Here is an 11,348-nt window from a genome sequence, read left to right on the forward strand (position 1 = left end):
TTTTAAAAACAAGTACTGACAGAGCAGGAGTGAATTACACTTATCAAGGATGCCCAACCAGGTGGGTAAAAGGAAAACTAACATATTTTATGTCTCAGAAGCAAATAGAAAAGTATGTTTTAGAAATGATGGAATATAGTTAACATGTTAAAGAGATGTGAAGAAAATAGGTTGTTTATAATTATATAGATTCTGTGCTCGCTTCGGCAGCATGTATAATTATATAGATTCTAATTACAGAAATTTGAAATTTAGAAATTACTTTCATTGTGACGAGACTGAAAGGAAACATCTTTTCAGATAATGTATCATAGTAATATAATCAATGTAAGTTCAAGTTTTGTTGGACATGGTTATTTCCTCTTAAAGGTACTAGCAACAAACATGATAGGAAACCAAACCACTGTGTCAGAGTTCCTCCTCCTGGGCCTGCCCATCCAGCCACAGCACAAAAACCTCTTCTACGTCCTGTTCCTGGCCATGTACCTGACCACAGTCATAGGGAACCTCCTCATCATCATCCTCATTCGACTGGACTCCCATCTCCACACGCCCATGTATTTGTTTCTCAGCAACTTGTCCCTCTCTGACCTCTGCTTCTCCTCTGTCACAATGCCCAAATTGCTGCAGATCATGCAGAGCCAAGTCCCATCCATCTCGTACTCCGGCTGCCTGGCCCAAATATACTTCTTCCTGTTTTTTGGAGACCTGGAGAACTTCCTCCTTGTGGTCATGGCCTACGACCGCTATGTGGCCATCTGCTTCCCCCTGCACTACACCAGCATCATGAGCCCCAAGCTCTGCTTCTGCCTGGTGGTGCTGTCCTGGGTGCTGACCACGTTCCATGCCCTGCTGCACACCCTGCTGATGGCCAGGCTGTCTTTCTGTGCAGACAACAGGATCCCCCACTTTTTCTGTGATATGTCTGCTCTTCTGAAGTTGGCCTGCTCTGATACCCATGTCAATGAATTGGTGATATTTGTCATGGGAAGCACATTTCTTGTCATCCCCTTCCTACTCATCACCATGTCCTATGTAAGGATTGTGTCTTCCATTATCAAGGTTCCTTCTGCACGGGGCATCCATAAGGCCTTCTTCACCTGTGGCTCCCACCTGTCTGTGGTGTCATTGTTCTATGGGACAGTTATTGGTCTCTACCTAATCCCATCAGCCAATAATTCTACTGTGAAAGAGACTGTCATGGCTATGATGTATACTGTGGTGACTCCCATGCTGAACCCCTTCATCTACAGCCTGAGGAACCAAGACATAAAGGGAGCCCTGGGAAGAATTGACTGTGGAAAGAAGACTCTCTTCTCTCTAGGATGGTAACAAGTATTTTTACACAATTTTATCCTTTACGTATACTTAATTGATGCTGAAATATTATTCCAAGTTTTTACTGTACCAAGGAACCTCTGTTAAAATGGTGTACTACAATATGCCTGTCCTGTAGTTCAAAAGAGAGTCTGACCTTGGAGACATGGCCATACTTCCTCTGACCTCCCCAGATGACCTTGGAGAGGCATAGTTTAAGAACCACTACTTTAAATAACTCCGTGAATACATATATAAACAATAAAATGATTACTAGTCTATGTTTAGATTGAGGGTTTTTTTAACTTCCACGTATGAGAGGTTGGGTTAGGGGTTTTTCAAATCAAGAGTAAGAAGGCACAAGCTACTAGTGCTACACAGCATAGTGGGGGTGCCTACATAGTTCACAATAACATTTTCATGCCTTTTTAGTAAACAGAAGACAGGAGCTCCAAGGCTCTAATCATAAAGTAAAGACAGGAAAAATTATTTGTCCTGATTTTATTACTATGCGTTGTATACATGCATTTAAATATAACACTGTACATATCACACCATAAATATGTCTAACTGTCGTTAACCAAAATTTTAAAGAATGGTTAAGTTTCAAATGCTTGAAAAGACATGCTTTATTATATTATCTGGAATTATGTTTTGAATATTGCATTTTAAATAGTCCTCTGTAATCTTATAGTGCTTGTAATCAATACTAAATAATATCCAAACATCTGAACCTCCAGCCTTCCTTCAATGTCTCCTATATATATCCTTCTTCAAAAGTGCTCACATCATTTTATCTCTTAACTTTCCCCCCATTTTGATTTATTTTCATGTCTACATAGTCTTTTTTGATCCAGCCTGACCTTTAGTTGATCTAACCCTTTGACACAGTGATGTATTTTGTGTCTACTTGTCAATTAACTAATACTCAGGGGCCTTGGAATTTTTGCTTCCCCAGGAATACAGAAAGACACTACAAGCTGGCAAAATTTTCACTTTTTAAGGATGCCTCTTACTTTGGACTTTACAAAAGAAATTCATGTCTGTGTTTTTATTCTACTCTCATGACAACTAGAGCTTTTCAATAGTACTGAAAAACCCACCCAGAACAATTAGGAAATGAAAGAATTGAAAGATATCTGAATTAGAAAAGAAAAGGTGCAATGTCTGTGTTTGCTTAACTGATTTTGTACACAGAAATCCTAAAGACTCCATCAAAAAGCTGTTAAAGCTAATAAATTAATTTGATATAGTAGGATACATTAACATACAGAAACCAGTCATATTTGTATACTGTAACAATGAACTATCTGAAAACAAAATGTTTAAAAATTTCACTTACATTAGCTACAAAAGATATTCAGAAATTAATTTAACCAAAGAAGCAAATATCTTTACATCAAAGATTTAAAACATTAATGAAATATGTTGAAGATAAAAATTGGAGTTACTTGTTTAATGTCCACACTATACAGATCAACCTACAGATACAATATAATCTCTAGCAAAATTCAATGTCATTTTCCAAAAGAAAAAAATCCTGAAATCAATATGAAACTACTGAAGAAAAGACCCTTAATAGATAAGACAACCTTGTGCAAGAAGAACAAAGCTGAAAACATCATACTATCTGATTTCAAAACATGTTGCAATTATATAGTAATGAATCAGCAAGATATTGTCATAAAACACATACACATTGACCAATGGCAAAACAAAGAAGCCAGAAATGAACCCACACATTATAGTCAATGGATTTTTAGTAAAGGTGCCAAAACTACACAATGGGAAAAGGACAATATCTTCAATAAATGGTGTTAGAACACTGGAGATTCACATGTAAATAAAACAGAATTGGACTCTTATACAAAAATTAAAGACTTAAACAATTAACAGAGTGAACAATCTACAGAATAAGAGGAAATATTTACAAACCATGTCTGAAAAAGGGCAATATCCAGAATATATATATATATATACACATACACATATATATATAACTCAAAAAACCCAACAGCCAAAAAGAATATGATAATCCAACTAAATCTGGATACTAGATCTAAACAAACATTTGTCAAAGGAACAAATACAAATAGCCAACAAGTACATGAAAAAATGCTATCACTAATCATCAAGGAAACACACGTTAAAACTACAATAAGATATGGCCTCACTCCAGTTAGACTGGCTATTATCAAAAAAAAAAAATAACAAGTGTTTATGAGAATGTAGAAAAAAATGGAACTCTTACACACTGTAGGTAGGAATGTGAATTAACATAACCAGTATAGAAAAAAAGTATACATAAATAAAAAGAGTGGCCTTATGTATAGTAACCTTACCACTGAAAATATATCCAAGTGAAACACTCCTATGCCTTTTGCCGCACTATTCATAATAGCCAAGAAATTGACACAACCTAAATGTCTGTTAATTCATGAATGGATAAAGAAAATGTGGTACATACAAACAATAGAATACTATTCATATATAACTATATATAATATGTATATAATATATATAATAGAATACTATTCATATAAAGGATGAAATCCTGTCACTTGCTACCCTACGAATGAAACTAGAGGACATCATGCTAAGTGAAATAATCTAGGCATAAAAAGGCAAACAAGAGGTAAAAGTTCATGAAAAATGGAGTTAAAATATAATGCTAATTTTCCATGAACCTTTTGAAGTCTTCTTGTATACTGACCTGCATAACTTCATTTACATGGAGAATCCAAAAATATCAAGTTTATAGAGATGTAAAGTAGAGTAGTGGTTATCAGAGCTAGGGAAGGAATAGAAGCTGTTGGAGAAAGGGTACAAAGTTTTATTTAGGTTGGAGGAATAAGCATTTGAAGCCTATTGTACAACAAGGCTAGTAACAATGTTAATAATAACCCAATAGAGGTCAGTGCTGTGGTTCAGCAGGTTAAAGTAAGGGCCTGCCATGCCTCATCCTATATGGGTGCTGGTTTTGAGTCCCAGCTGCTCCATCTCTGATCAGCTCCCTGCTAATGTGCCTGGGAAAGCAGCAGAGGATGCCCCAAGTGCCTGGGCTCCTGCACCCATGTGGGAGACTCAGAAGAAATTATTGGTTCCTGGCTTCACCCTGGCCCAACCCTAGACACTGTGGCCATTTGAGAGTGAACTAGCAGATGAAGACCTCTCTCTCTCTCTGTCTAGCCTTCTTTATAATATACCTCTGCCTTTCAAATGAATAAAATAAATCTTTTTAAAAAACACTGATAACGTTAGTTAAGAATAAAGTTATGCAAACTTCAGAAGTACTTAAAGAATGTTTCCATGACAAAAAAGGTAAGTATTAGAGCCAGTATTGTAGTGCAGTGGGTTAAGCTGCACTTGTGATACCAGCATCCCATGTGAGTACCAGTTCAAGTCCCAGGTACTCCGCTTCTTACATCGCTCCCTGCATAAGCACCTGGGAAAGCAGTGGAAGATGGGTCCCTTCCACCTGTGTGGGAAACCCAACTGGAGTTCCAGGCCTGGCCCAACCCAACCATTGCAGCCATTTCAGGCATGAACCAGCAGATGGAAGATCTCTCTCCCTCTCTCTCTATAACTTTGCCTTTCAAATACATAAAAATAGATCTTTTTAAAACCAGGTAGAATTTTTGCTTTAATAATTTCATAATGTATATATATATATATATATATCAAAACAGCACATTGTACCTATAAACAATGACTATTTCTCATTTAATAATAAAACAAAATAAATTTTTAAATATTAAAGATCTAGGCAAGATCTATATGATGAAAACACTGGTAAAAGTAATCAAATATTACTCTTGTATAATAAACATACCATGTTCAATGACTGAAAGATTTACTGTTAAGATCTTGATTTTCTAAACTGATCTAGATAGTCAACACAATTCCAATCAAAATTCCAACAGATGTTTTGGTCCACAAATTGATAATTATGTTCCACAGGCAAGAAACTAAAAACCACAATTCACTTCAGAAGAGAAAAACCAAGTAACAGGACTCATAATACCTGGTTTCCAGACTTATCATGAAGCTACAATAAGCAGAAAAATGTGTTATTTAAGAAAGATAGAAATATACATCAGTATGGAGTGTGCAGAAGAGCATGGAGATACAAGAAATTGACCCACTCGTGCATCTTCCATTGGTTTGCACCTTCCAAAGATACAATGAAAATTCAGTGGAACAAATGAAAAGATTGAATTTCCATATGCAAAAAAAGCAAACTTCACTCTACACCACACACTCAACAATTAGCTCAAATGCATCCTAGATCTGAACATTTGGAGGAGTGCTAAAAGCTTCCCCAATCCCAGAGAAGATGCAAGGAGCACGTGGAGAATGATGGAAGTGGGGAGTTGTTGAGTTGTATCTACCAAAGCCAGTCGAAATCGGCACAGAACTGGTTTCTGCAGCTTTGGCTACAATAAAAGGTACCTGAAAGAACCTCAAACGGTGAACTGGAAATGGGTGGTCCTCAAGACGTGTGCATTTTCTGCCAAGGGTTAAAAGACAGTTTCGTTCAACTGGAAGTTGAACCTGCCCCAAGTCCTTTAGATTCTTAGGTAACACACACACACACTGGTGGAGGGGTGGTAATTCCACCTCGGGTAAAGGATATTGACCACCAAGAGAAAGTAAAGCACACATGGGCACACAAGAGCAGCAGGAAGAACCATGCCTGAAATTCGGGGGAATTCTTTGGATGTCACTCAGTAGTTCCATTTCCATTAATGAAACCTGCAAGAATCCAGTAAAGGCAAGACCAGTGAAGATGCACATTCTCTGGGAATTAGAATTTCCTATGAGCCATTATGTAAAGATCCTCACCAGCCAATCATGGTTAATGGAAAGATGAACAAGAAATGGGTACTGGAATTATAATTGCCACACATGACTTCATGATCAGTTGCAGGCACACGAAGCAATTGACATTAGGAGGTAATAGGACACGTAGGGAGAACAGAATGGATGATGGCAGTGGACGATACTTCTGAGGTTTCCCTAGAGAGCTAAGGATATGAAAGGCAGTTAACAGAATGAGAACCTGGGTTTCTCTTTTAATCACGGCCTGAGGCAGAATGTGCAGAATCTGGGAGATTCATCATTTCTCTTGTTCCTGTCCTGCCTGGATTTCTATGTACGATTGATTCAGGAGCGGACTCTTGTTATCAGTTTTTCTCTCTGCTGGGGACTGCCTACAGAGAAGTGGGTTATAGTGAGAGAGCCTGACATTTGGACATCTTTCCAAGCATGGATGTGTCTTTCCTGATGGTACTCCACTCACTGATCACTCATGGCTTCTTCATGTCCATAGGACAAAGCCTAAATTCTTACATGGCTATGGTCTACTTTTTATGTTACATTCTCTTAACAGGCTGGTTAAGCACCCATCACAAACTTCTCTCCATCCCCACCTTTCCCCAAGGTGTAGTCAGGTATGACCCAGGACTGTGCTCACTGCTGTGGGACTCTGGAGAGTCCTGTCCTGGTGAGGTCCTGGGCAATTACTTTGTCCCTAATGAGTTATTCCAGGATGTGGCCTCCTCTGGGACGCAGGGCCCTTTAGGCCCAGGGATGGGGAGAACAAGTATGTAAGAAGCAGCAATGCAGACACTGATCATGAGAACAAAGGCTGTCCCCTCTGATGCCTGTCGTGAGCAAAGGGAAGCAGATCTGGAGCCCCAGCCCTGAGCCCCCAGCCCTGAGCCACCTTTAGAACCCTGGGTAAGTTGGACAGGATGGTGAATGAGCTGGCAGTGCCTCAGTGTCCCTCCTTAGTTTCCAGGTTGTATGAATCACTTTTCAGCTGTGATAACGTTCCTCTTCTCCATCTCTCTGCCTCCTACAACTGTGCCACACTGTAGAAATACTTTAAGTAATCTTCTCCTAGTACAATTTTTTAAATGATAGTCACCATTATTCTCACTTACTGTACAATGTATTTTCAGTGAGCATATCATTTCAACATAATAACTCTGTAAAGCAGTCTCTTTTAAACATATTGATTTATTTAATTGAAAGATATTTGCAGAGATAGAAGAGACACAGAGACAGAGAGAGATCTTCCATCTGCTGGCTCATTCCCCAAATAGCTGCAATGGCCAGGGCTCAGCCAAACTGAAGTCAGGAGCAAGAAGCTTGATCCAGGTTTCCCACATGGGTGCAGGGGCCCAACAACTTGGGCCATCTTCCACTGTTCCCAGACACATTAGCAAGGAGCTGGCTTCAACGTGGAGCAGCTGAGCAAACTGAACACCAAAATGAACACCTGTTCTTTCCTGACTGTCCCACTTTGAATGAAATAAATCTTTAAAAAAAAGGCTCTTCCCACACATGTGGATGGATGCTTCTCCTCTGCTTTCCTAATCAGCTTTGAGAAAAAACGGAATGTGTTAGTGATCCCCAGAAAATAAAGCAGAAGTAACAGTGTGTGCGTGTACACTCAAAAAGTTGTAGGAAAACAGAAAAATGATTTTATTTTGGTGTAAAAAATTTTAATACATAAACATGTATATTATGAAAAGGGGCATGTATTCCAAAAGGTTTTACACCAGAATTAATTCATGCTGTTAGTTCCATATCTCCATGAACTTTTTCAAGTACACTCATATACACATGCACACACATGATTAATTTTAAGGAACTATTTCACATGATTATAGGAGCTGATAAATCTGATATCATTAGGGTAGGTTGGCAAGTGAAGACCCTGGGGAGACCTGATGTTTTAGCCTTGAGTTCAAAGCACTCTGGAGACAGAAACTGTCTTCTTCAGGGGACATCAGACTTTTCTCTTAAAATCTATTGATTCCATTATGCTCAGCACACTGTGGAAAATAATCCACTTTACTCACAATCTAATTATTTCAATGTTAAGCACTTTACAAAATATCTTCACAATACCTACATCAAGTATTTTAGAAAAAACTTGTTACCAAGACCTAGCCACATTATTTTTTTGACAGGCAGAGTGGACAGTGAGAGACAGACAGAGAGAAAGGTCTTCCTTTGCCGTTGGTTCACCCTCCAATGGCCGCCACGGCCGGTGCACCGTGGCCGGCGCACCACACTGATCCAAAGCCAGGAGCCAGGTGCTTCTCCTGGTCTCCCATGTGGGTGCAGGGCCCAGGGACTTGGGCCATCCTCCACTGCACTCCCGGGCCACAGCAGAGAGCTGGCCTGGAAGAGGAGCAACCAGGACAGAAACCGGTGCCCCAACCAGGACTAGAACCCGGTGTGCCGGTGCCACAGGCGGAGGATTAGCCTATTGAGCCACGGTGCCGGCTGCCAAGACCTAGCCACATTGACATGTAAAATTATTACATAGGATATGGAACCCTGAAGAAGATCTCAAGTGAACAATTCAGGATAGAAACCATATTTCTTCCTTTAATTCCTCCCATAATTTATTAAATTCTCATATTTATTTTTTCTACATCAAAGTCCATGACATCATGTCCATTTCAGCATCAAGATGTATGGACTCGGTCAACTGTATTGTTAAAAATAGTATATCTGGGCCAGCACCGCGGCTCACTAGGCTAATCCTCCGCCTTGTGGCACTGGCACACCGGGTTCTAGTCCCGGTCGGGGCGCCGGATTCTGTCCCGGTTGCCCTTCTTCCAGGCCAGCTCTCTGCTGTGGCCAGGGAGTGCAGTGGAGGATGGCCCAAGTGCTTGGGCCCTGCACCCACATGGGAGACCAGGATAAGTACCTGGCTCCTGCCATCGGATCAGTGTGGTGCACCAGCTGCAGCGCACCGGCCACGGCAGCCATTGGAGGGTGAACCAACGGCAAAGGGAGACCTTTCTCTCTGTCTCTCTCTCTCACTGTCCACTCTGCCTGTAAAAAAAATAGTATATCTGAGGTTCCCTAATATTTTGTGATACAAAATTGTATCTTAAACTTGGATAGATTGCCAAAAATTCATGCCAAATAGTTAAGGCTAGAGATTTTTAATTTTGAGATGATTTAATAAATGTAGTTATTTTAACATAATGGATTTTGCTCCTTTAAAGTTGAAGGAATCCACATCTCAGCCTGAAGAAAAGTGAATGGACATTGTGAAACATCAGGCACTGCACCAAATGCTGGCCATGCCCCAGTCATCAGGGAAGTCGACTAAACGAGTAATCAAGGGCCTTGACCGCTGCAGGGTGAGTTCAGGATGGGATGGAAGCATAGTAGCAGGCCTCACCAAGTCTGGAGACACAGAAAGGTTTAGTTGAGCAGGGACAGGAAATACACCTGAAGGATGAGCAGGTGAGGGAGGGTGCAAAAGGAATGAAGTGGTAGGCAGGAGGGACAACAAGACGAGGGTGTTTCAGTCCAGCATTGCTGGAGGGTGGGATGCAGGGGTCATTGTGGGGCAAGATGAGAGTGTGCAGCTAGGCAAGGGCGAGGTTATGAAGCAATGTTTGTATCCTTGAAAGGAGTTTTGCCTTTATTTTATGAGGAATGAGAATCTCCCAGGCCATTCATCAAAAGAGAGATGATCCTGGGGCTGACTTCATGATGCAGAGGGTTAAGCTGCCACTTGCAATGCTGGCATCTCATATCTGAGTGCTGGATCAAGACTCTATTTCTTCATTTGCAATCCTGCTTCCTGCTAATGTGCCTGGGAGTCAGCAGATGATGATTCAAGTACTTGGGCCCCTGCCACCCATGTGGGAGACCCAGCTGCAGTCCCAGGCCCCAAGCTTTTGGTTGACCCACTCCCAGTCATTGCAGCCATTTGGAGAATGAACCAGCAGATGGAAGATCTCTCTCTCTCTCTTTCTGCCTTTCAAATAAAATAAATTATCTTAAAAAGAGAGATGGGCCAGTGCCACAGCTCAATAGGCTAATCCTCCGCCTGTGGTGCCGGCACACTGGATTCTGTCCCGGTTGCTCCTCTTCCAGGCCAGCTCTCTGCTGTGGCCCGGGAGTGCAGTGGAGGATGGCCCAAGTGCTTGGGCCCTGCACCTGCATGGGAGACCAGGAGAAGCACCTGGCTCCTGGCTTCAGATTAGCGCAGTGCACAGGCCGCAGTGGCCCTTGGAGGGTGAACCAACGGCAAAAGAAGACCTTTCTCTCTGTCTGTCTCTCACTGTCCACTCTGCCTGTCCAAAAAAAAAAAAAAAAAAAAAAAAGAGAGAGAGAGAGAGATGATAAGATTTTCATTTATGTTGATGGAAATAAGCTGGACACACACACAAAAATACTGCATGTTCTCCCTTTATGTAGAAGCTAAAATTTAAAAAGAAAAAAAAATAAAAAATATAACCCAAAAAGAGAAATGCCTGTTTATCAGTATTGCTGCAAATACAGTTTTGCAAAACTTTGTTTTATATCTTTGTGAAACCACTGGTTAAGCTAATATAGTTTTAATAATCTGTGATTATTTTAAAATTCACTGGATATGGGGGAAATAGTCATCTTTTCATTTGATTCTTGTTTATAGCCATTGCCTACATGCCTGCTGAGCTAGGGTCTTTTCACTGTATTCGCTGGATCATTAGGTCTTTGACTATGATGTAATTTTAAAATAAAATATCTCAAAAAATAAAGACAGACAGCAAGGTAGAGAAACAGAGAGGGCAGAAGAGAAATGTTATATTCTTAGAACTGTATGTATGAACTGTATTGAATCTTTCCTCTTTTTTTAATAACACATTAACATTAGAATTGATGATAATTGTGTTGTAGTAATTTACATGCATTTGCTGTGGCCCTAACAATCTATTAATAAAGCCCTCTAAAATGAAAATAAATAAAAAATTTAAAAATCCATAGGAAAAATGTTTTATCTTAGAATGCCACAATGTGAATGAAGCATCTTTAAGGAGAAGGGTATTAAGGCAGAAGACGAGAAGAGCAGAGAGGATTTTTTAATAGTCCAAGTAAGGTAAGATCTGTTTGGTCTAAGATTGTGGTGTTGGGTTGAGGAGTCAATGAATCAGAGTGAGATGAAGTATGAAATCTATGACAGCTATATTGCAACTGATGGTGAGAGAAGGAATGAATGAGATAAA

At 40.2% G+C, this 11,348-nt stretch overlaps 1 protein-coding gene across 1 annotated transcript; it reads left to right on the top strand.

Annotated features, from left to right (window-relative positions):
- The first annotated feature begins 384 nt into the window (after positions 1 to 384).
- Positions 385 to 1,332, top strand: LOC100357256 (olfactory receptor 1E16-like). Its single transcript, XM_070060036.1, has one exon. It carries the CDS (start codon positions 385 to 387, stop codon positions 1,330 to 1,332), a length of 948 nt encoding a protein of 315 aa, XP_069916137.1.
- The last annotated feature ends 10,016 nt before the right edge of the window (positions 1,333 to 11,348 follow it).

This window comes from Oryctolagus cuniculus, chromosome 17 (genome assembly GCF_051225735.1).
Source record: "Oryctolagus cuniculus isolate XC-2025 breed Fujian yellow rabbit chromosome 17, ASM5122573v1, whole genome shotgun sequence".
NCBI classification, from domain to species: Eukaryota; Metazoa; Chordata; class Mammalia; order Lagomorpha; family Leporidae; genus Oryctolagus; species Oryctolagus cuniculus.